The sequence below is a fragment of the Myotis yumanensis genome, unplaced genomic scaffold (genome assembly GCF_028538775.1).
Source record: "Myotis yumanensis isolate MYYU_CA2020_CCGP unplaced genomic scaffold, mMyoYum1.0.hap1 SCAF_19, whole genome shotgun sequence".
Lineage (NCBI taxonomy): Eukaryota > Metazoa > Chordata > Mammalia > Chiroptera > Vespertilionidae > Myotis > Myotis yumanensis.
The window spans coordinates 24,969,923-24,987,396 of record NW_027223770.1 but is presented as its reverse complement, the minus strand read 5'-3'; the positions used below and the strand labels follow the sequence as shown (position 1 = coordinate 24,987,396).

The 17,474-nt window shown below is 43.0% G+C and overlaps 1 protein-coding gene and 1 long non-coding RNA gene across 9 annotated transcripts in view; one reads left to right on the top strand and one right to left on the bottom strand.

The window, feature by feature from the left end:
• Positions 1-17,474, top strand: part of LOC138997717 (uncharacterized) — a 29,183-nt gene that overhangs the window by 532 nt on the left and 11,177 nt on the right. The window contains exon 2 of the long non-coding RNA XR_011469009.1: positions 15,175-15,325. This is a non-coding gene — a long non-coding RNA (uncharacterized lncRNA). The remainder of the gene's footprint in view (positions 1-15,174; positions 15,326-17,474) is intronic.
• Positions 13,029-17,474, bottom strand: part of MTMR3 (myotubularin related protein 3) — an 85,661-nt gene continuing 81,215 nt past the window's right edge. For 5 of the 8 annotated variants that reach the window (XM_070399492.1, XM_070399497.1, XM_070399495.1 and 2 more), the window contains 2 exons: positions 16,836-16,862; positions 13,029-15,032 (listed from right to left, as the gene is read on the bottom strand). In XM_070399492.1, coding sequence (XP_070255593.1) covers positions 14,861-15,032; positions 16,836-16,862 — 199 coding nt within the window. In that variant the 3' untranslated portion in view covers positions 13,029-14,860. The remainder of the gene's footprint in view (positions 15,033-16,835; positions 16,863-17,474) is intronic. The other 3 variants (XM_070399494.1, XM_070399496.1, XM_070399499.1) reach the window with 1 other exon arrangement.

The window sequence follows — 17,474 nt, the reverse complement described above, 5'->3', positions numbered from 1 at the left end:
GTTTCAACCCTCGATGGCACCTCCACTTCTTTCCTATGCTTAGGCCCAACATTGCATTGTTTTTTGACATTGACTTGTAATTATGCAAACAGAACGTGCACACGTGCTCGCTCCCTGCCCCTAACCCGGTCCCTTCGGCAGGGTTGCCCCCGGGAGCAGCGCCCCGCTGCAGAGCCCTTTCCGGGCGGTGTGTGGAGGTGCCCCTGCCCCGTGGGCTTTCTCAGCTGCGTGCAGGCCCCGGAACCTCTGCCACGGGACTTCCTAAGGGAGTGGACGAAGCCGTGGGCCACGTGAAGTCTGTTTTTCACTTTGTTTCTGAAAGTAAAGGGGGCGGGGGGGGGGGGGGGATTCAAGTTGGCAAAAACACGAGTTTATAAAATAATGACGAACACCCAAAGCTGGGATGTAATGTTCCTTTAGAGCAGGGTTTCCCAACCTCGGCAGTAAGACACTTCCACCCCCTTCCCAAATCGTGGCAACCCAGACGTCTCCAGATATTGTCACACGTGGGGGGAGGATCGCCCTTAGTTAAGAACTGCTGCTATAAACCTGTACTTTCCAGAATGAACTGCTCTCCAAGCTCCAGCCACACAGATAGTCTCTCTCTCTCTCTCTGCTCCAGCCCTTTCCAACCTCCGCTTTTACCGGCTTCCTCTGGCTAAATCGCTAGCCCTCCGTGCTGGCTGCTTGCTTCTCATCTGCCTGTAGGTCTCAGCTCAGTTGACTACCAGGGTCTCCAAAGAGCCTTCCCCCTCTGGCCTATGCTAACCCCTAAATACAGTTATTCCCTCTCATTATTTCCTTCATAGGACGTATCACACAACCTGGGTTTTATTTTTTATTTACGTATTTGTCAGCCTGTGTTGTTGGTTTTTTTTTTTTTTTTTTTCTTGTGTGTGTGTTTTTTTTCTCCTCCACCTCCTACTTATATATATAAGCAGGCTTCATTTAGAGGCCTGGTTGGTCAGGGTCACCCGGGATCCCCAGTGCCTGGCACACTCCATGAGCATGGCTGGACTGAAACAATAAATTACCTTCTCTTCCTCCTGAGAGCGATGGAGTTGCTCCTACTCCAGGGGTTCTCAACCTTGGCTGCACATTAGAATCACCTGGGGATCTTTGTTATGGGGTGAGGGCACAACATTCGTAACAAAGAAACAGAATTTCCGGAGGATGAGGCCCAGAAAGCAGGATTTTATTAAGATTCCCAGGTGATTCTAATGTGCAGCCAAGGTTGAGAACCACTGTCCTACTCCTTTCTGTCCTCAGTGCCTGCTGGTTTCCTCGGACCTTAGATGGATGAGCACCTGTGTTAGGAGCTGTGGGGAGCGCCTTCACTTTCCCCGCTGATTTAGGAACTCCTTGAGGAGGCTGCCCTCTGTTACGTTCATTGAAGGTATTCAAATAGAGAGGTGAATGAACTCGCCTAACCCATGACTTAAGGAATAAATGTTAGGCCATTAAAAATGGACAGTGCTACAGGGGGCTTTAGAAATCATCAGAGTCTAGTCTCTTACTTTACAGGTGAGAGTGGAAGTAATTTGCTCAAGGTCCCTAAGCTGGTTAAGAGGCACCAAGTCACAAGTACAACCCGTGGTCTCACACCTCTCCTTTCAAGGCTCTTTCTTATCTCCAGCCAGTCTAATTTCTGATTACTTCTCTGCAAACCTGATTTATCACTCACTCAAACTCAAAAATCCTGAGCCAAAGGCTTGCTTCCTGTCTCCTAAAAGCTTTTGAGCTCGTATTCTTCCTCCTTTTTTAAAATCCTGTTCATTGATTTTTAGAGAGAAACATCAATGTGAGACAGAAACATCGGTTGGTTGCCTCTCGTATGACCTGGGCCAGGGATCGAACCCGAAACCTAGCATGTTCCCTCACTGGGAATGGATCTCTCGACCTTTCCGTGTACAGACAACGCTCCAACCAACCGAGCCACACCGGCCAGGGCTGTACTTTCATCTTTGATTCAATACAGACCTAGGGATAATGGCTAATGAACTCAAAAGTGCTATATGAAATTCAGACAATTTCCCAGCTGCTTTGGTACCTTTCAATGATAAGAGATTGGAAATTTTCCCTGTCAAAGCAAAGTTTCTTATTTGTTTTGGAAAGAAAAAATGTACATTGTGGTAGAAACTGATCATTGTTTAGAAATTTCCAAATAATCAGTTGTTAAAAGTTTTGCCAAACTCTACAATGTGAAACAGATGAAAACAGGGGGAAGAGACCTTTTTGAGATGACTTCCATTGCCTAAAGTGAACCTTTCTCTCTTTAGGCAGGTTTCATTCTACTCTGTACCTGAAACAGTTGTCACTCCTCATTAATCCGTCTCTGGTTAGACCTTTGTTTTGAGAATTAAAGACGTTTTTCCTTCTCAGTTAAAGAAATTCAGGTTCCTTCTTTCCTCCTTTTGATCATTTTAAATAGGCAGCACATTGTCAGTAGCGTCTCGTGGAGAAATGCTGTCCGCTTGCAGAATCTTGGAGTTTCTCTGGGGCATCTGACAGCACACTGTGTTTGTCATGGGAATTAGAGATGCCATTTGTCTGACTGATTGAAACTCTCCCCATCAGCTGCACTGTAACCTTGGAAATCTTCTCCAAAAGATGGTTTACTTGAGGGTTATCAAAATAGACATATTGAAGATAAATGTATTCCCAGGAGGACATGTCTAGATGCATTTCTCTCTCCAATGTATGCAGTGATACCAAATACAGAGAAAGGAGATTAGTGTGGAGAGAGCAGCTAAGTAGAAAGTGTGGTTGCTTTATCCTGTTTGCATTCAACTTTTATTAGAACTCTTAAAATCATCGTCACTTCCAATCATCATAAAGCTGACACCACCATATTTATTCATTCATCGAGCATTTATTCTGCTTGGCACGGCGAGGACCAGAGAGATAATGATCGGTCCCCGAGCTGTGGAAGTTCACAGTTTAATAAGAGAGGGAAACATTGTAAACACATTACTCACATAGAAAGTAGTTTGCAAATATTAATGGAGATATAAATTGTATGATAGAGTGGAGAGAGGAAGCTATGCATTCTGATTAGGGAATCAGGACAGCTTCACGAAGGAGCTGGCATTTTAAGAGGACAGCATATGCATACAATTTCCTTTGCTCATTCTTGGGCAATGGTTAGACTACCTAAAACGAATGACATTGCCCACCACTTTAAAACTAGGAAAGAAAAGGTGTAAGATCCTTTTTACTTCTGGAAGCAACATGCTTCTGAAAGCTACGTGTTGCCTTTGCAATTCCAAGTGCCTCAGTCATGGTTAATAGATCTAAAAAGAGAGAATCCCCTTTCATCTTTGACTTCTTCCTCACTAAGGTTAAGTCACATGTGGCTCTCTCATGCCAGCTGTATTATTTCAAACCGTCTCATTTCTGCATTAGGGTATTTTATCCTGATCTCCATTGGGGCATGCAGTAGCCAGGTGTTTTTTTTTGGGGGGGGGGGGGGGGCGGTGTCAGTAATGTTTATAAATGTATTTATGAGTGTGACTCTGGAGTCCTAAAATTTTCAGTATTACTGATAAGGAAAGAGAGGCAAAATGATATAGATAACTAAGTGTTGAATCAAGCCTCTGTGTGTAAACTGCTATACTGCCTAATGTATTTAGGGTATTTTTTTTTTTAAGAGAAAGGAAAAGATAAAGGAATGCCAGCTTGGCTTTAGCGTCTGATTTTGATCCATTCTTTGGCAGCCAAAGAGAAGTCAATCAATATGATATAAGCCCTGACTGTAAGGTCTAAATCTGAGCTCCTACTGTTCCTGCCTGCTCACTGCCAACCTACAAAATATAACTCCATGTGTAGGTGGCAATGTATTACGGACCTCATGCCCACTCAGGAGTTGCATATCAATGTCTGCATCCTTCAGATTGCTCTTTCTGACTGGCAGAAGAATCTCCATGTGGGTTGTGTGTTTCTGGGAAAGCCTAGGGTTTAATGAATTGGAACAAGAAATGACAGCGGATGTAAGTGACAGGCCTGCATGAGTGCCCCGACTAAGAAATGATGTCAAGGACATGATTGCATTCTCAAGCATTATAGCAATGCTCTATTTGACTACTTGGTTCTGGTTTTTGCTGACTATGAAGTTTTGGTGACATGTAAAATGATGTTATTTCTCTTAATGTTTATCATTTAATAGAAAAGGTTTCAAATGAAATGGATTTTAAACTGACTTTTCATGATTGCTACTTGGTACATCTGCACAGAAATCTGAGATGATTGCTCAAAAATTACTCCACTACTGACAGCCCATAGTTTGAGGCCTTTTACTTTATACACATTTGATACTTGGAAAATGTCAGTTACCAAAAAATGGTTTAGAACTTGTATCACAGTCACAAGAGGGGCTTTGTTTCATCCTTAGTTTATAGTATAAACAGAGGTGGGAATGTCTGGCCTGTGGGCCATACAAGGCCTGTGAAATCATTTGGTCTGGCCCTACCAACGCATTACGGGTGAATTAATTAAATGTTCGATCAAATATAGCAGGCTAATTTTTAACTTAATTTTGTATGGCCCATGAATGATGTTATAAATTTCCAAATGGCCCTTGGCAGAAAAAAGGTTCCCCACCCCTGGTTAATACTAACTTAATGATAAATGTGTGAGTACTAATGACCTCTGATGGGAAGGTCCCTAATTTAAGATTCAGAGTACTAATCTTCACATGATTTGAATTAAATAATACAAAACATCTAAGGCAGACTATTCTAAAATTTCTTCTCATTAACCAAACAAACAAAAACCACTTTCTTCCTAGATAGATAAAGGTTAAACAACTGGAAAGTAAGAAATCACAGGAGAATTACCTACATAGCTTTAAGAATAGAAGGGAGAAAGAACTGCATGAGGTTTACTATAATTTGCACCTAAAAGAACTATCCCAGAAAGCCAGGTTTCTATGAAAGCCACATTCTCAATGTGCCAGGGCCTCTCTTAACCTGAGCCACAGTGCACAGAACTGAAAGATGTATTATAGCAGTGGTTCTCAACCTTGGCTGCACATTAGAATCACCTGGGAATCTTTTTAAAATCCTGATTTCTGGGCTGCATCCTCTGGAAATTCTGTTTCTTTGTTACTAATGTTGTGGCCCCACTCCATAACAAAGAAACAGAATTTCCGGAGGATGAGGCCCAGAAATCAGGATTTTAAAAAGATTCCCAGGTGATTCTAATGTGCAGCCAAGGTTGAGAACCACTGTATTATAGTAAGAGGGAATGAGAGAATCCGAAGTGTGACCTTATCAATAACCTGCCTAGACTTAGGACATGTTTAATCAACACAGTTGAGTAAATGCACATGTTATTGGAAGAATCCAAAATAGTTTCAAAGCAATTAACTGGGATATATTCACATTATGCACAGTGGAGTTGATTTTTGAAAAAATGCACTCCGATTTCCTTTTTCTGTTGGTCATATTATTTTTCCATTTATCATTATTTGAAACCATTATTCTCATATTTTTCTTTCATTCTTTAGTCCTTGGTTTCCTTTACTTATTTGAACATATTGAGCTTAAAGTTTTTGTCTAGTAATTTCTCTTGACTGTGTGAGTGTGTATGTGTGTGTGATACTTGTTTCTTTGCATATCTTGTAATTTTTATTGAAAACTTGACATTTAAAATATAATGTGGCAATTCTGGAAATCAGATCCCCTGCCTTTTCAGAGCTTGTTGTTGCTATTTATTTGCTTAGTGACTTTCCTGAACAAATTTTATAAAATCTGTATATTTGGGACAGCCGGTTTGGCTCAGTGGTTGAGCATCTATTCCTGGTCAGGGCACATGCCACGGTTGCAGGCTCACTCCCCAGTAGGAGGCATGCAGGAGGGAGCTGGTCGATGTTTCTCTCTCGTCATTGATGTTTCTAGCTCTCTCTCTCCCTCTTCCTTTCTCTCTCTCTTTCAATAAACATTTTTTAAAATCTGTATTATTTGTGTTTTTTAAATATATTTTTTATTGATTTCAGTGAGGAAGGGAGAGAGAGAGAGAGAGAAACATCAACAATGAGAGAGAATCATTGATCAGCTGCCTCCTGCACGCCCCCTACTGGGGATGGAACCGGAAATCTGGGCATGTGTCCTTGACCAGAATTGAACCTGGGACCCGTCAGTCCACAAGCTAATGCTCTATCCACTAAGCAAAACTGGCTAGGGCCTGTATTATTTGTTATGGGTGGCTATAGAAGTCTGCTTGAAAACCATTCTCTTTTTAATTTTTTTGGTATTTGAACAGAGGAAGGGAGAGGGAGGGAAAAGAGAGAGAGATTTGTTTTTTACCCATTCCTGTGCCCTGACAGGGATTGAACCTGTAACCTTTTGGTGTATTGGGATGTGTTCCAACTAACTGAGCCCCCAGCTAGGGTGAACCCATTCTCTTTTATTCTTCCTTTTCCCTTTGTCCCACATGCAATCATTTGCTGAGATTTAGTAGTTTTACTTACATAACTTTTCTGGCATTATTTCCTCATTTCATTCTCATGTCACCACTCTATCTCAGGTCCTGGTTACTTCTTACCTTGATTACTGTAGAAACATCCCAACTGAGCAGTCCCCTTTCTGATTTAAACTGTACTGTTTTTTCTTTCTAAATATGGCTTAATCATTGTCTTCACGCTAACCAGTAATATTTCCCTCCCTCCCCCAAATGCAAGGATGATTACATTGGAGGAGAGACACCCATATTGGTAAACGGAAGAATCTTGTAGCAAAGAGTAACTGCAGATATGGTGTAAGAAGTGACTGATAGCATAAAGTTCTAGGAAAGAGTTGGACTAGAAACACCTGAGTTGGAAACAAATCTTCTATTCTTTTTACTAAACTTGATCATCCTTGGAATCATTTGCCAGATTCTTAGCCTTTCTTGTTTTTGTCTCAAGATATTTCTCAATTTCCCTTGAGATTTCTTCTTTGACGCATTGATTGTTCAAGTGTGTTGTTTAATTTCCACATATTTGTGAACTTTCCAGTTTTCCTTTTGCTATGGCTTTCTAGTTTTATCCATGTGATCAGAAAATATACGTGGTATGATTTCAACTTCTTAAATTTCTTAAGACTTGTTTTGTAATCTGTCCTGGAGAATGTTCCATATGCTTTTGAGATGGTCTATTCTGCTGCGGTTTGGTGGAGTATTCTGTATGTCTGAGAGGTCTGAGTACAACTGAAGCCTGCCTCTTTTTCTCCTGGACTTTGTTCTATATGGCTTTCCTTTGTTGACTCCAATCTGTATCCTTTCATTGTAATAAACCACAACCATGAGTATAACAGTTTTTCCACATCTTACACGAGTGCTTCTGCTTAATTATTGGCACTGAGGGTGGTCTTGGGGATCATCCATGTTGAGCTAGCTAATCTACCGTGCCCACAGTTTTAATTAGGCCACATGTCCCTCAGGACCAAGCATAAGTTCATTTCCACAAGCATTGAATGAATGCCTTTTATTTGCTGAGTCATAGGAAAGCAGAAAAACTCAGAAGTCATGCCTTGGGCTACACCTTGGCATAGGTCTCTTCCTCTTCATCCTTCTAAATCAGTGATGACGAACCTATGAACTCATTTTTTTGGTTGATTTTTCTTTGTTAAATGGCATTTAAATATATAAAATAAATATCAAAAATATACATCTTTGTTTTACTATGGTTGCAAATATCAAAAAATTTCTATATGTGACACGGCACCAGAGTTAAGTTAGGGTTTTTCAAAATGCTGACACGCCGAGCTCAAAAGGTTCGCCATCACTGTTCTAAATCTAAGTGGTAGAAATCATGGATATAGGAGATAATATTTTCATTCCTGTTGTTTACAATTTACTTCACCAAACACATCATTCTACATCTCATTCTGTATCAGGCCGTTCTTAAAGGGAATACTTTGTTTGCAAAGTACTAAATTTTTGTGTTAACTTTGAAATTTATTTTTAAAAGTCAGATTTATTGAAGTATGATTTATATACAATAAAATTCACTCTTTATAAGTATACAGTTGTGAATTTTGAAAAATGTATACCACCACATCAAGATCAAAACTTTTTAATCACCCTGAAAAGTTTTCTCATGCTTCTTTTTGGTCAAATCCTCTCTCCATTCTAAGTCACTGGCAACCGCTGATCTTTTTTTCATCCCTATAATTGTGCCTTTTCCAGATGTCATGTAAGTGGAATGTTATGCATTCTTTTGTTCCCGCCTTTTTTAAAACCTATCAGAGTGCTTTTGCAATTCATCCATGTCGATTCATGTAGTTTGTTCCTTTTTATTGCCCATTAATATTTCATTGTATGGATGGACCATGATTTACCCATTCATGGTTAAATGGTTGTTGGTTGTTTTTTTGTTAGTTTTTCATTGGACATTTCGGTTGTTTCCAGTTTGGGGCTGTTATGAATTAAGTGCTATGAATATTCATATTCAGGTGTTTGTGTGACATGTTTTTGTTTCTTTTGGGTAAACACCTAAAAGCAGATCCTGTGTCACATTGGTAAGAATATGTTTTTAAGAAATTGCCTAGATTTTTTCCAAATGGCCTTGCCATTTTTTATTTGCACCAGCAAGTATGAGTGTCCAGTTGTTACTCATCCTCATCACTACTTAGTATTGCCAGTCTTTTCTAGTTTTAGCCCTTTACAGGGTATCTGCAGTAACTCGCCGTTTTCGTTTGTATTTGTTAGTGCTTGATAATGCTGAGCATCTGTTCTTATGCTTATTTGCCATTTTTACATCTTTAGTCAAGTGTATGTTCAATCTTTCATTCACTTTTAAATTGGGCTGTTTATCTTAAGAAATTATAAGAGTTGATTATATATCCTGGATATAAGTTCTTATCCTAAATGTGTTTTGCATCTGTGGCTTGTCTTTTCCTGAAAGTGTTTTTTTGATGATCTCTAATTTTTAGGAAAACCAATTTATCAATGTTTTTAATGGTTAGTGTGTTTTTCTCCTAAGACTATGCCTAACGTAGGGCCAATTTTTTTTCCTTGTTTTTGGTTTTTCCCTAGACATTTAATAGCTTTTTGTTGTTGTTAATACTTACCTGAGGATATCTTTCCATGGATTTTTAGAGAGAGTGGAAAGGAGGGGGAGAGACAGAAACAGGTTCTTTCCACCAAACTAGTGTTTTTGAGGCAGTGCTTTAGGGGTTCTCTGCAGACATTTGCTTGAAATGTAATTTTAAATATTAAAAATCATCTTTAATATGCACATGCAGGTGCAGAACGGACATTCACTTAGGCTGCCTGAGACCTCACAGTAAGGCCTTCGTTGCTGTGCTTATGTGGGCTTCTCAGGGTCGTTGATCTAGAGGGCTCTGGTTCAGTGCTGTCATCACCTGCTGCAACTCCATGCTAGTGGCTTTCACCATAAAATAATTTTAGTGATTATAACCATTGGATGATTTTTACTTGATATGTGAAGGGTAAAGATTGAAAGCAGGTGTTGGATATTCTATTGACCCGTTTTTATCAAGCATCTACTTTAGTCTTGTCAATAATAACCAGAGACTGCAGGCAAGCTGTGACTATTACCATTTGCAACCGATTTTCTATATACAGTCAGGATTTTTCTCCATATCATACAAACAAATTCAGAAATAAATTGGATGCTAAGATAGTTCACAACTACCCGTTTGCACTAGTCAAAAATGCCCCCCTTGCAACTTCACTGATTTAAACAGTTCATGCTAGTAATACATTTTCTGTATTTGAAAGGTTAAAAGGAAAACCCAAAACACTGGATTATATCAAAACCTTTGATTTTAGTAGCAACTAAGCTCTTTTCCAAGATTTCTGGCTTGGCTAACTCAGAGGACCAGGTTAAGGTAACTATTTATCTAAGGCTGTCTTCGCTGTCTTCTAGAAGCACAAGAACACTGAGGGGGAGGGGTCAGGAAAGAATTTTTCATTCAAACTTTGCTATTTATTCATTGGTAACCCCGGATGAGTCTTTGCTGTGCCCTGAGCCTCAGTTTCAACAGAAACCAGGAGGTTGGACTAAATCAGTGACTCTGAACACCAAAACGTTTCTTCAAGTCAGATTTCACCTGGAAGCCTAATACTCAATGGCCTGGGGGCTCCCTCCCCATGAGGCCTGACAGAACAGCAGGAAAAACATGACACTAATCTAAGGCCTTTCACCTCTAAGTCAGTACTCCATACCCCCTGCTGCCCCTTCCCACCAGGCCATCTATCGCCCAGACAGACTAAGGGGCTGAGCTGATTGATCCCTCATACCCCACACACTGGTCACAGCATTGACTAGAGAACCTGAACCCAGGGGCTAAACAACTGTCTGTGGGTGAAAATGACACATTTATTTAGTTTTAAGTGGTCACTGAGGCTACAGCAGAATCAGTGCTATTACAATAGGCAGGCACTTACTGTCAGAAGCAACACAGTGTATTTCGTAACAGCATCCAAGCCCCCGTGGTTACATGTTTGTTTTCTTTTAATCTTATAAATCAATCGGGAGGCAGTTAAAGGCCAATTTTAAAGCCAATATAAAACAAGTGTCACTGAAAATACAACTGAAATGCAACTGTTATGAGCACTATAAGAAAGTTAACTAAGAACTCAGGTATGAATCAAAAGACTAAGTGGTAAATAAAATACAAGAGCAGCATTTAAAACTTTTAATTCCCATTTTAGAGGGTGCCCTTTCCCTTTCCATACCTTTCCTGCCTCTGTCCGAGCCTAGAAAGAGCCCGTTTGACTGGGGTTGGCAGCTGGTATCTGCATGGAATGAACTCTGCACACAGGAGGGGAACAAAGGGTCAGTGCTGGTTATGTGCTCAGACAGCAGACAGCACGGCTCATGTTGGAACTCCAGAGGCTTAGGAGGGCTGCCTCCTACTCCTGCTTCCAGAAATCTTGTCAGTAACTCAGCTTAGAACACATGTTCTTAGAAAATGTAACTACGCAGCTGGGACTCCTGCTATGTTATGCAAAGTTCAGGTGGAGAGTCAGGGCCCTGCAACCTCTGGTTATTATAGCCCAGGCCCTTTTTTTAACCCTGCTACCAGCCCTATCTCTGCTGATGCAATCGGGTGGTGCAGCTGGGGACAGGTCACTAAGCCAGCTAATGAAATCCTGAGAACGCACCTTTAAATCAGTTTTCATTCTTAAAGAGTCAATAGAGTTCAGGGATAGGGTTAACAACTTCAGCAGGCACGGATCTCCTACTCTTAATGTGCAGCAGCCAAGTATATCAAGGACAACTGCCTGTAATCTTAATTCCCACTTGATATTCTTTGATAGCTAGAAATTACTTAACAAACCCTAAATTCCACTTTGTTCATTCTCCTTTAAATCTGCCACAGTACCTTTTTAATTCTTAGAATATTCTTTGCTAACATAGGAATGAACAGGGAGCATATTAGCAAAATTACTGAAGAAATAATTTTCTATACATCCTCGCTAGAAAAACCCAGTGGATTAAGGCAGCCCTATCATTTTGGGGACTGGGATAAGGAGGCCGAAGTATAGAAAGAAGGGAAATACTGAATGAGTACCAGGATAGGAAAACTCAGAGCAGCTGAGTTGCTGGTACTACCCTATTCCTTCAGACCAAATCCCTCCACATGATGGACGGCCTGAAGAAAGCTGGCCTTGTCCTTGAACCATTCTCCACATACAGCCATCTTCACGGGGCAAGTCCTTGCCTTCAACCCACGCTGTGCAGGTCTCTGCAGCTCTCCACCTGTGGCATCAACAGCCTTGCTAGGTTCTGTTGGTGTTTGAACTCACTGAGGATTAAGCCATTAGACCTCAGAAACAATAAGGGCTGTGTGTAGACACATCTTGGCTATGAGACAGATTTTTTACAAATTGGTCTGAACACAGACTGATGGGCTCCGTGCTGGACTGAAGGCAGCTGAGACAGCAGCTTCTCCTCCTAGAAGACAGGCTAATGCTCAAACGTGGGTGGAAGGCACTTGCAGCTTTCACACTAGAACCAGCTGAGCTGAGCTGCTTTTAAGTGCTTGTGTTCTAGGCAGAGAGAACATTTATCCAGAAATTGACCCTGGAAAGCCTGCCTCAGAGTTAAGGCCCCCCGAGCAGGTCCCTTTAAACAAGGCCCAACCAGCACAGCATGGAGGTAGTGGGCTTGGGACCCCAGAGCTGAGCACCACTCAACACCAGCCTTCCCGAGGGAAGAACTGCATAACAGTGACACACGGGGAAAGACAATCCCCTCTCTGTGAAGAGGAAGAGCTAGCCAAGAAGTGATTAGAAGCTATGGCCTTGCTGGCTGGTTGCATACCTAAGAAACAGGTCCCCCCTCTGTGGACGGAGGAAAGAGACCCCTAGTTAGGCACATAATCCAATCACATCCCATTCAGTTTCTGTCTAAAGTCTCTCATTCAAGAACAGACAAAAGCACTAACTTTTTTTGTTTTGTTAGTCCTCACTAGATTTTTCCCCCCTACTGATTTTTAGAGAATGGAAGGGAGGGGGAGAGACAGAGAGAGACACGTGGATTGGTTGCTTCCCAACTGGGGCCAGGGATCCAGCCTGCAACCAAGGTACATACCCTTGACTGGAATTGAATCTGTGACCTTTCAGTTCCCGGGCTGATGCTGTAATCACAGAACAAACCAGCTAGCCATCCTCCCCCGCAACATCTTTCACTCCACTGGGTAGGGGTGCCCTGAAATCAGAGCAGCAGCAGCAGCAAAAAAAAAAAAAAGAGGAGCTTGGAGGCCAGAGGTAGTTTTAATTACTATTGATGCTCAGTTCTTCAGATGAGGAAGAACCGCTTGATTGTTACGGAGCCTGACTGCTTCTTTTTTAGCTTTGGAAGCTAATGTTAGGGGCAAAACCACCATGGAAATGTGTTTCAGTGCTTGGGCATCATGGTACAGTTCCTTGCCAAGGTCCAGAGTTGAAAAGAAATCTAGTTTTCCTTTGCCAAAGTCCAGGTTCCCAGCAGCACTTCAAACTGCTTCTGTGTAAGATGGAAAAGGGATAAAGAGGAGATAAACCAGAAGGGAAAAAATCGGAACGTGTTAGCAAACTACCATGCGGAACACTAAACTTTATTCACTTTATTTATATATTTAACAGTTCTAAAGTATTTACTTCTTGCTTTGACAAAAAATGAAAAATATAGGAGCACTGACTGACTCCTCTTTAGGAAAAAGGGGTTATATGTACAGCTACGGAGAGTTACGGCTCCTCCTTTACATACAAAGGAAAATATTAAAAAAGTGCTTCATTGATCAAAAAAGGGCTAAGAGCTGCAAGCATTTATTCACACTGTACATCAGACCCAAGAAACCCGTATCATAACCTCTTGGCACCTGTCACTAAGAAATGCACAATCTTCAGTTAGACTGACTTCTCCCTATCTGCACGGGAAGACCACACAGAGTGTGGAGAACGACACCCTGTTTCACGAAATTCAAACTCCGCAACCTGCTGCCACTGGGAAGTCGGGCTCGTGCTCAGATGCTCTTGGCTTTGCCTGGATTGGTTGCTCCAGGGATGGCTTCTGGGCCCCATCTTAACCATGTCCAGGCACACACAGGAGCCACCTTCCTGAGACAGAGCTTGTCTTGGAACAGGGAACCGCTTCCAGAAAGCGTCAGAAGAGTTCCCTGGTCTCATCCCCACCACTCACCACAATCGCCTTGTGACCACTTAGCAGCTTTAGCAGACCCAAGCATGGCCCTACCCACAAGAGGGAGGGCAGGCACAAAACATGGATGCCAACCAAGACTACAATGCACAACCTAAACTCTCCACCCCCTCCCCATACCCACCTCCACCACAAATATTCTTGATTTAAGGCTCTTTGGGGACCACATCAAAGCTTACTGAGGGGAGGTGCCCTGAATTGCTTACGGGCTGTGTCACTTCTCTAAGGACTGCAGAGTCACCTAGTGGGCCCTCACTGCTGCCAGCAGTGCAGGAGGAGGAAGGCTGATTGTATGGGACATGCCCCATTTCCAGAGGCTTGAACTCTAAAAGGCTGATTCTACCCCTTAAGGGGGAGGTCCATGATTTGTTGGTTTTGGGAGTGGGGAATTTTGGGAACCCTGAGTCTGGATCTCCCTGTGCTAGCCAAGGACAAGAGATTGTTTGGGGGACCAGGTGCCTGGGCTCAGGGCAGGCTTTGGCCTTGGCCACAGCAATAGCACTCTGGCCAGTCTGCACTTTTATGCCTGAGAGTGGGAAGCACTACACAGCCTGGCGAAGGGAGCCATAGATCAAGCTAAACACAACCCCATGGGGAGAGCACGCTGACCACCCATCTCCAGCCCCTCCCCTCTCACTTGCCTCAGAACAACATACACCTTCCTTCCCCCGAAAGCCAATCTCAACTGTCTGTAGGTGGAACTGGCCCCTTGCAGGGGGGAGAGGGCACCCAGGGTAATGCTCTTAGGGGAAGATGCTTCCAGCCAGCTCTGATGTGGCGTGAGGAATGGTCACCAATGTTAGCACTGGCTCTTCTCCCTACATTATCTCAGGCCTCCACTCCTGACTCTGACCAGCCTCCTTCCATCCTGAGAAACCAAGCCAACCCTCAGCATCGCCTAACAACAGGCGGCTCTATAGTTACATGGGGCCTGGCAATCTCTGGTATTCCATTAAATTTTTTTTCCTTTTTTTTTTTTTCCTCAAGACAACCAGGGGAACATGGAAAGGGGAGATTTAAAAAAAAAAAAAAAAAAACAGGAAAGAAAAATCAATCTACAATCCAGTGGTACATCCCAAATTTCTGTCACTCTGCACAGGTGGTTCCAAGCCCCCATTCCAAAGTGCACGGGCCTCTCGGTCTGCCAGGCTGCGTGGGCCTGTCAGAGGAACAGCAGCTTGGCCTCTGCCTGCCCCAGGTCACGTAGCTTCAGTTTGAAGTGGCAGCAATGGGCTTATCCAGTTCAAGGTCAATGCTGGAGCTCGAGGGATGTAGGCTGCTATAGCAAGACTTGCATACTCGACTGGGTTCAAAGAGCTGCTGGCTGGGAACTGGAACCTTCTGATTACAACAACTGGAGCAGAATACATTCCCACAATTCCTTGAGATGAGGAGAAGAAACAAAACAAAATTAGTTTTGGTAGCAGATATGGGTGGGGAACCAACTTCAGAAGACAGGACTTAGTTGTGTGCAATTCAAATGTGCTGGAGACTCCTCTAAGAGTGAATTTTCATTTGTCTAGCCAAGAAAAAGCCAAGCAGAGAGGGGATCCCTCCCTATCAGTCACAGCCTCATCACTATGGCTCAAGGTTACCAGGTCGACAGGAGGATGTTGCTCATGAGAGATCTGTGAAAGCAAATGAGCCCAGGGCAGAAGCAGCTGCTAACTATGGGTAAGTCCTGGCCCAGGAAAATCCTGTGGCCACACCCACCTGGGCAACAGCCTCTATGTAGCGTGTGATCACAGAGAGGCCAGAGGCCAGTGGAACTCCCACAAGCCCTGCAGATGAGAGAAAATACCCTGCCCAGCTGGGGAGTGAGGAGCCTTGCCCAAAGGACCACTGCCCCAGAGGCTCCCAGGCAGCAACAGCAACATGGAGAATAGATTGCTGCCATCTAGGACTGCTCTGCGCCCAGCATGCAAAGCCAAAGACAAGCAACCAGTGACAGACACATGCTCAGTGTGAAATGACAAGAACACAGATGAACACACATGCCCTTATTAGATAGGTATCAGTCAATTATGGCTCACTCCCCTGCCCCCATGCAACTCCAGGGACTATCCACTCTACCTGAAGGCCTGACTTGTACCCAGGCCTCATGCCTCCCCTCTCCTCCACTTGAAAGCCCACCCAGGGCTGCACACCCACACAAGACACCTCTTCACAGCTAACAGGAAAGGAACTGGCAGAGGATGAGTTTCTGCCCACTTTACAAACCCACTTTTGATGGGCCTTACAGGACAAACCAATCCCAATAAGCCAAGAACAGGAGATTCCAAGGAGCCTAACACAGCTCGCCAAAGATTTGGGGAAAGCAGCAAAGGGAAATTCTTCTTAGTCAACATCACTCACTGTTTTTTCATTTACGTTCCTTAGAATGCAAACCCAATACTGGTTTAAGGACCAGCTAGGCACAGAGGAGAGAATACTGAATATCTTTTCAGGACAAAAACCACAAAAGGAAAAGTCTAGACACAGGGTAATGGAAGGACAGAAAACTAAAACACACAAAACTTTTTCTAGAATACAGTAAGTACTTCACAACTCTGTTCTGAAAAGCATGTCAGCAAGAACCTGTGGTTACACAGAAATATTACCTCAATCTGTTTCTGAATATTTACATTTATTTAACACACCTCTAGAGTTCAGCTCAAAACCCTGACATAAATTTGATCAGTTAAGCTTTTCAATCTGACTTCAGGGGATCCTGACAGACCCTATGTGGAGTCTTCCCTTAAAGTCTTTCATGTTAAAACAATTCTCTGGAAAGACAACCTCTGTTCATTTCTGGTCTCTTTAAAAAAAAAGAAGAGCAGTGATGCTGTTTGACTTAGAAGTCATTAGCATTATTCTGGCATCTCAGAGAATGATTGGCCACCCCCAAAAAACTCTAAAAATCCAACAGGTTATCCCACAAGAACTGCTGAAGCCCCGCTTCTTGTCACAAGCAAGATGGCCGAGTTGACCTGTGCAGTCAGGAGGGGAGTGCAGGGCTGCAGCCTGACTCGGCCCTAATGGTCTGCTCAGCTGGCTGCTTTGGTTCTCCCAGAAGCCCACCTGCCTGCCTGTGCTCCCAGCCCCAGGTTACATCCCAATGAGTGCGGAGAGGGGGAAATGGCGCGTTAGTGTGAAGTTATTGTAGATATGCAGACATCACAGACAGGTTGTTGCAAATGCTCACCACGTTTGATCAACACGGTCAGTGTCCCTGCAAGGAGGGGAGAAAGAGCTCAGAGGAGAAGCCAACCAAAGACATTTGGGCTTGGGGTGCAGGGTAGGGAGATATATAGTCCTAGAAGTATCATTACTTGACAAAGAGGTGACTCCATTTTTTGTCTGGGATCACTCAGGTGTGTAAGCTATACCACGATTCATATAAACTTCCTATACCACGAACACTGACCATCCTCTAGTCATCACCCCAGGTGGGGCAAAGCATCAGTAGCAACTCACTACCCAACCAAGAAGGAAGGAAGAAGTCAGCCTAAAGGACTAAAGACTGTCCTCCGCTCTCCAGCTACTATCCCCAGCTACTTTTGCTCACCACTAGCAAAAGGAAACCAAGTTTGGGGTCAGGAAATAGGATAAGAAGTAGGAAAAATGAAGTTCCCTGCCCACAACTGGAAAACTATTGTGCTCATAGCAGCCATGTTGAATGGGAAGCAGTTTTATTTGAGGAATAAGAAATGGTGATTTGAGAGGTGGCTATTGCTCCACCAATCCAGGAAGCAAAACAAAAAGGGACATAATTTGCACATTTCAAAATTCAGTCATGATCATTGTGAACTGGAAGAAAGACACCAAATGCAGTTCTGCAAAC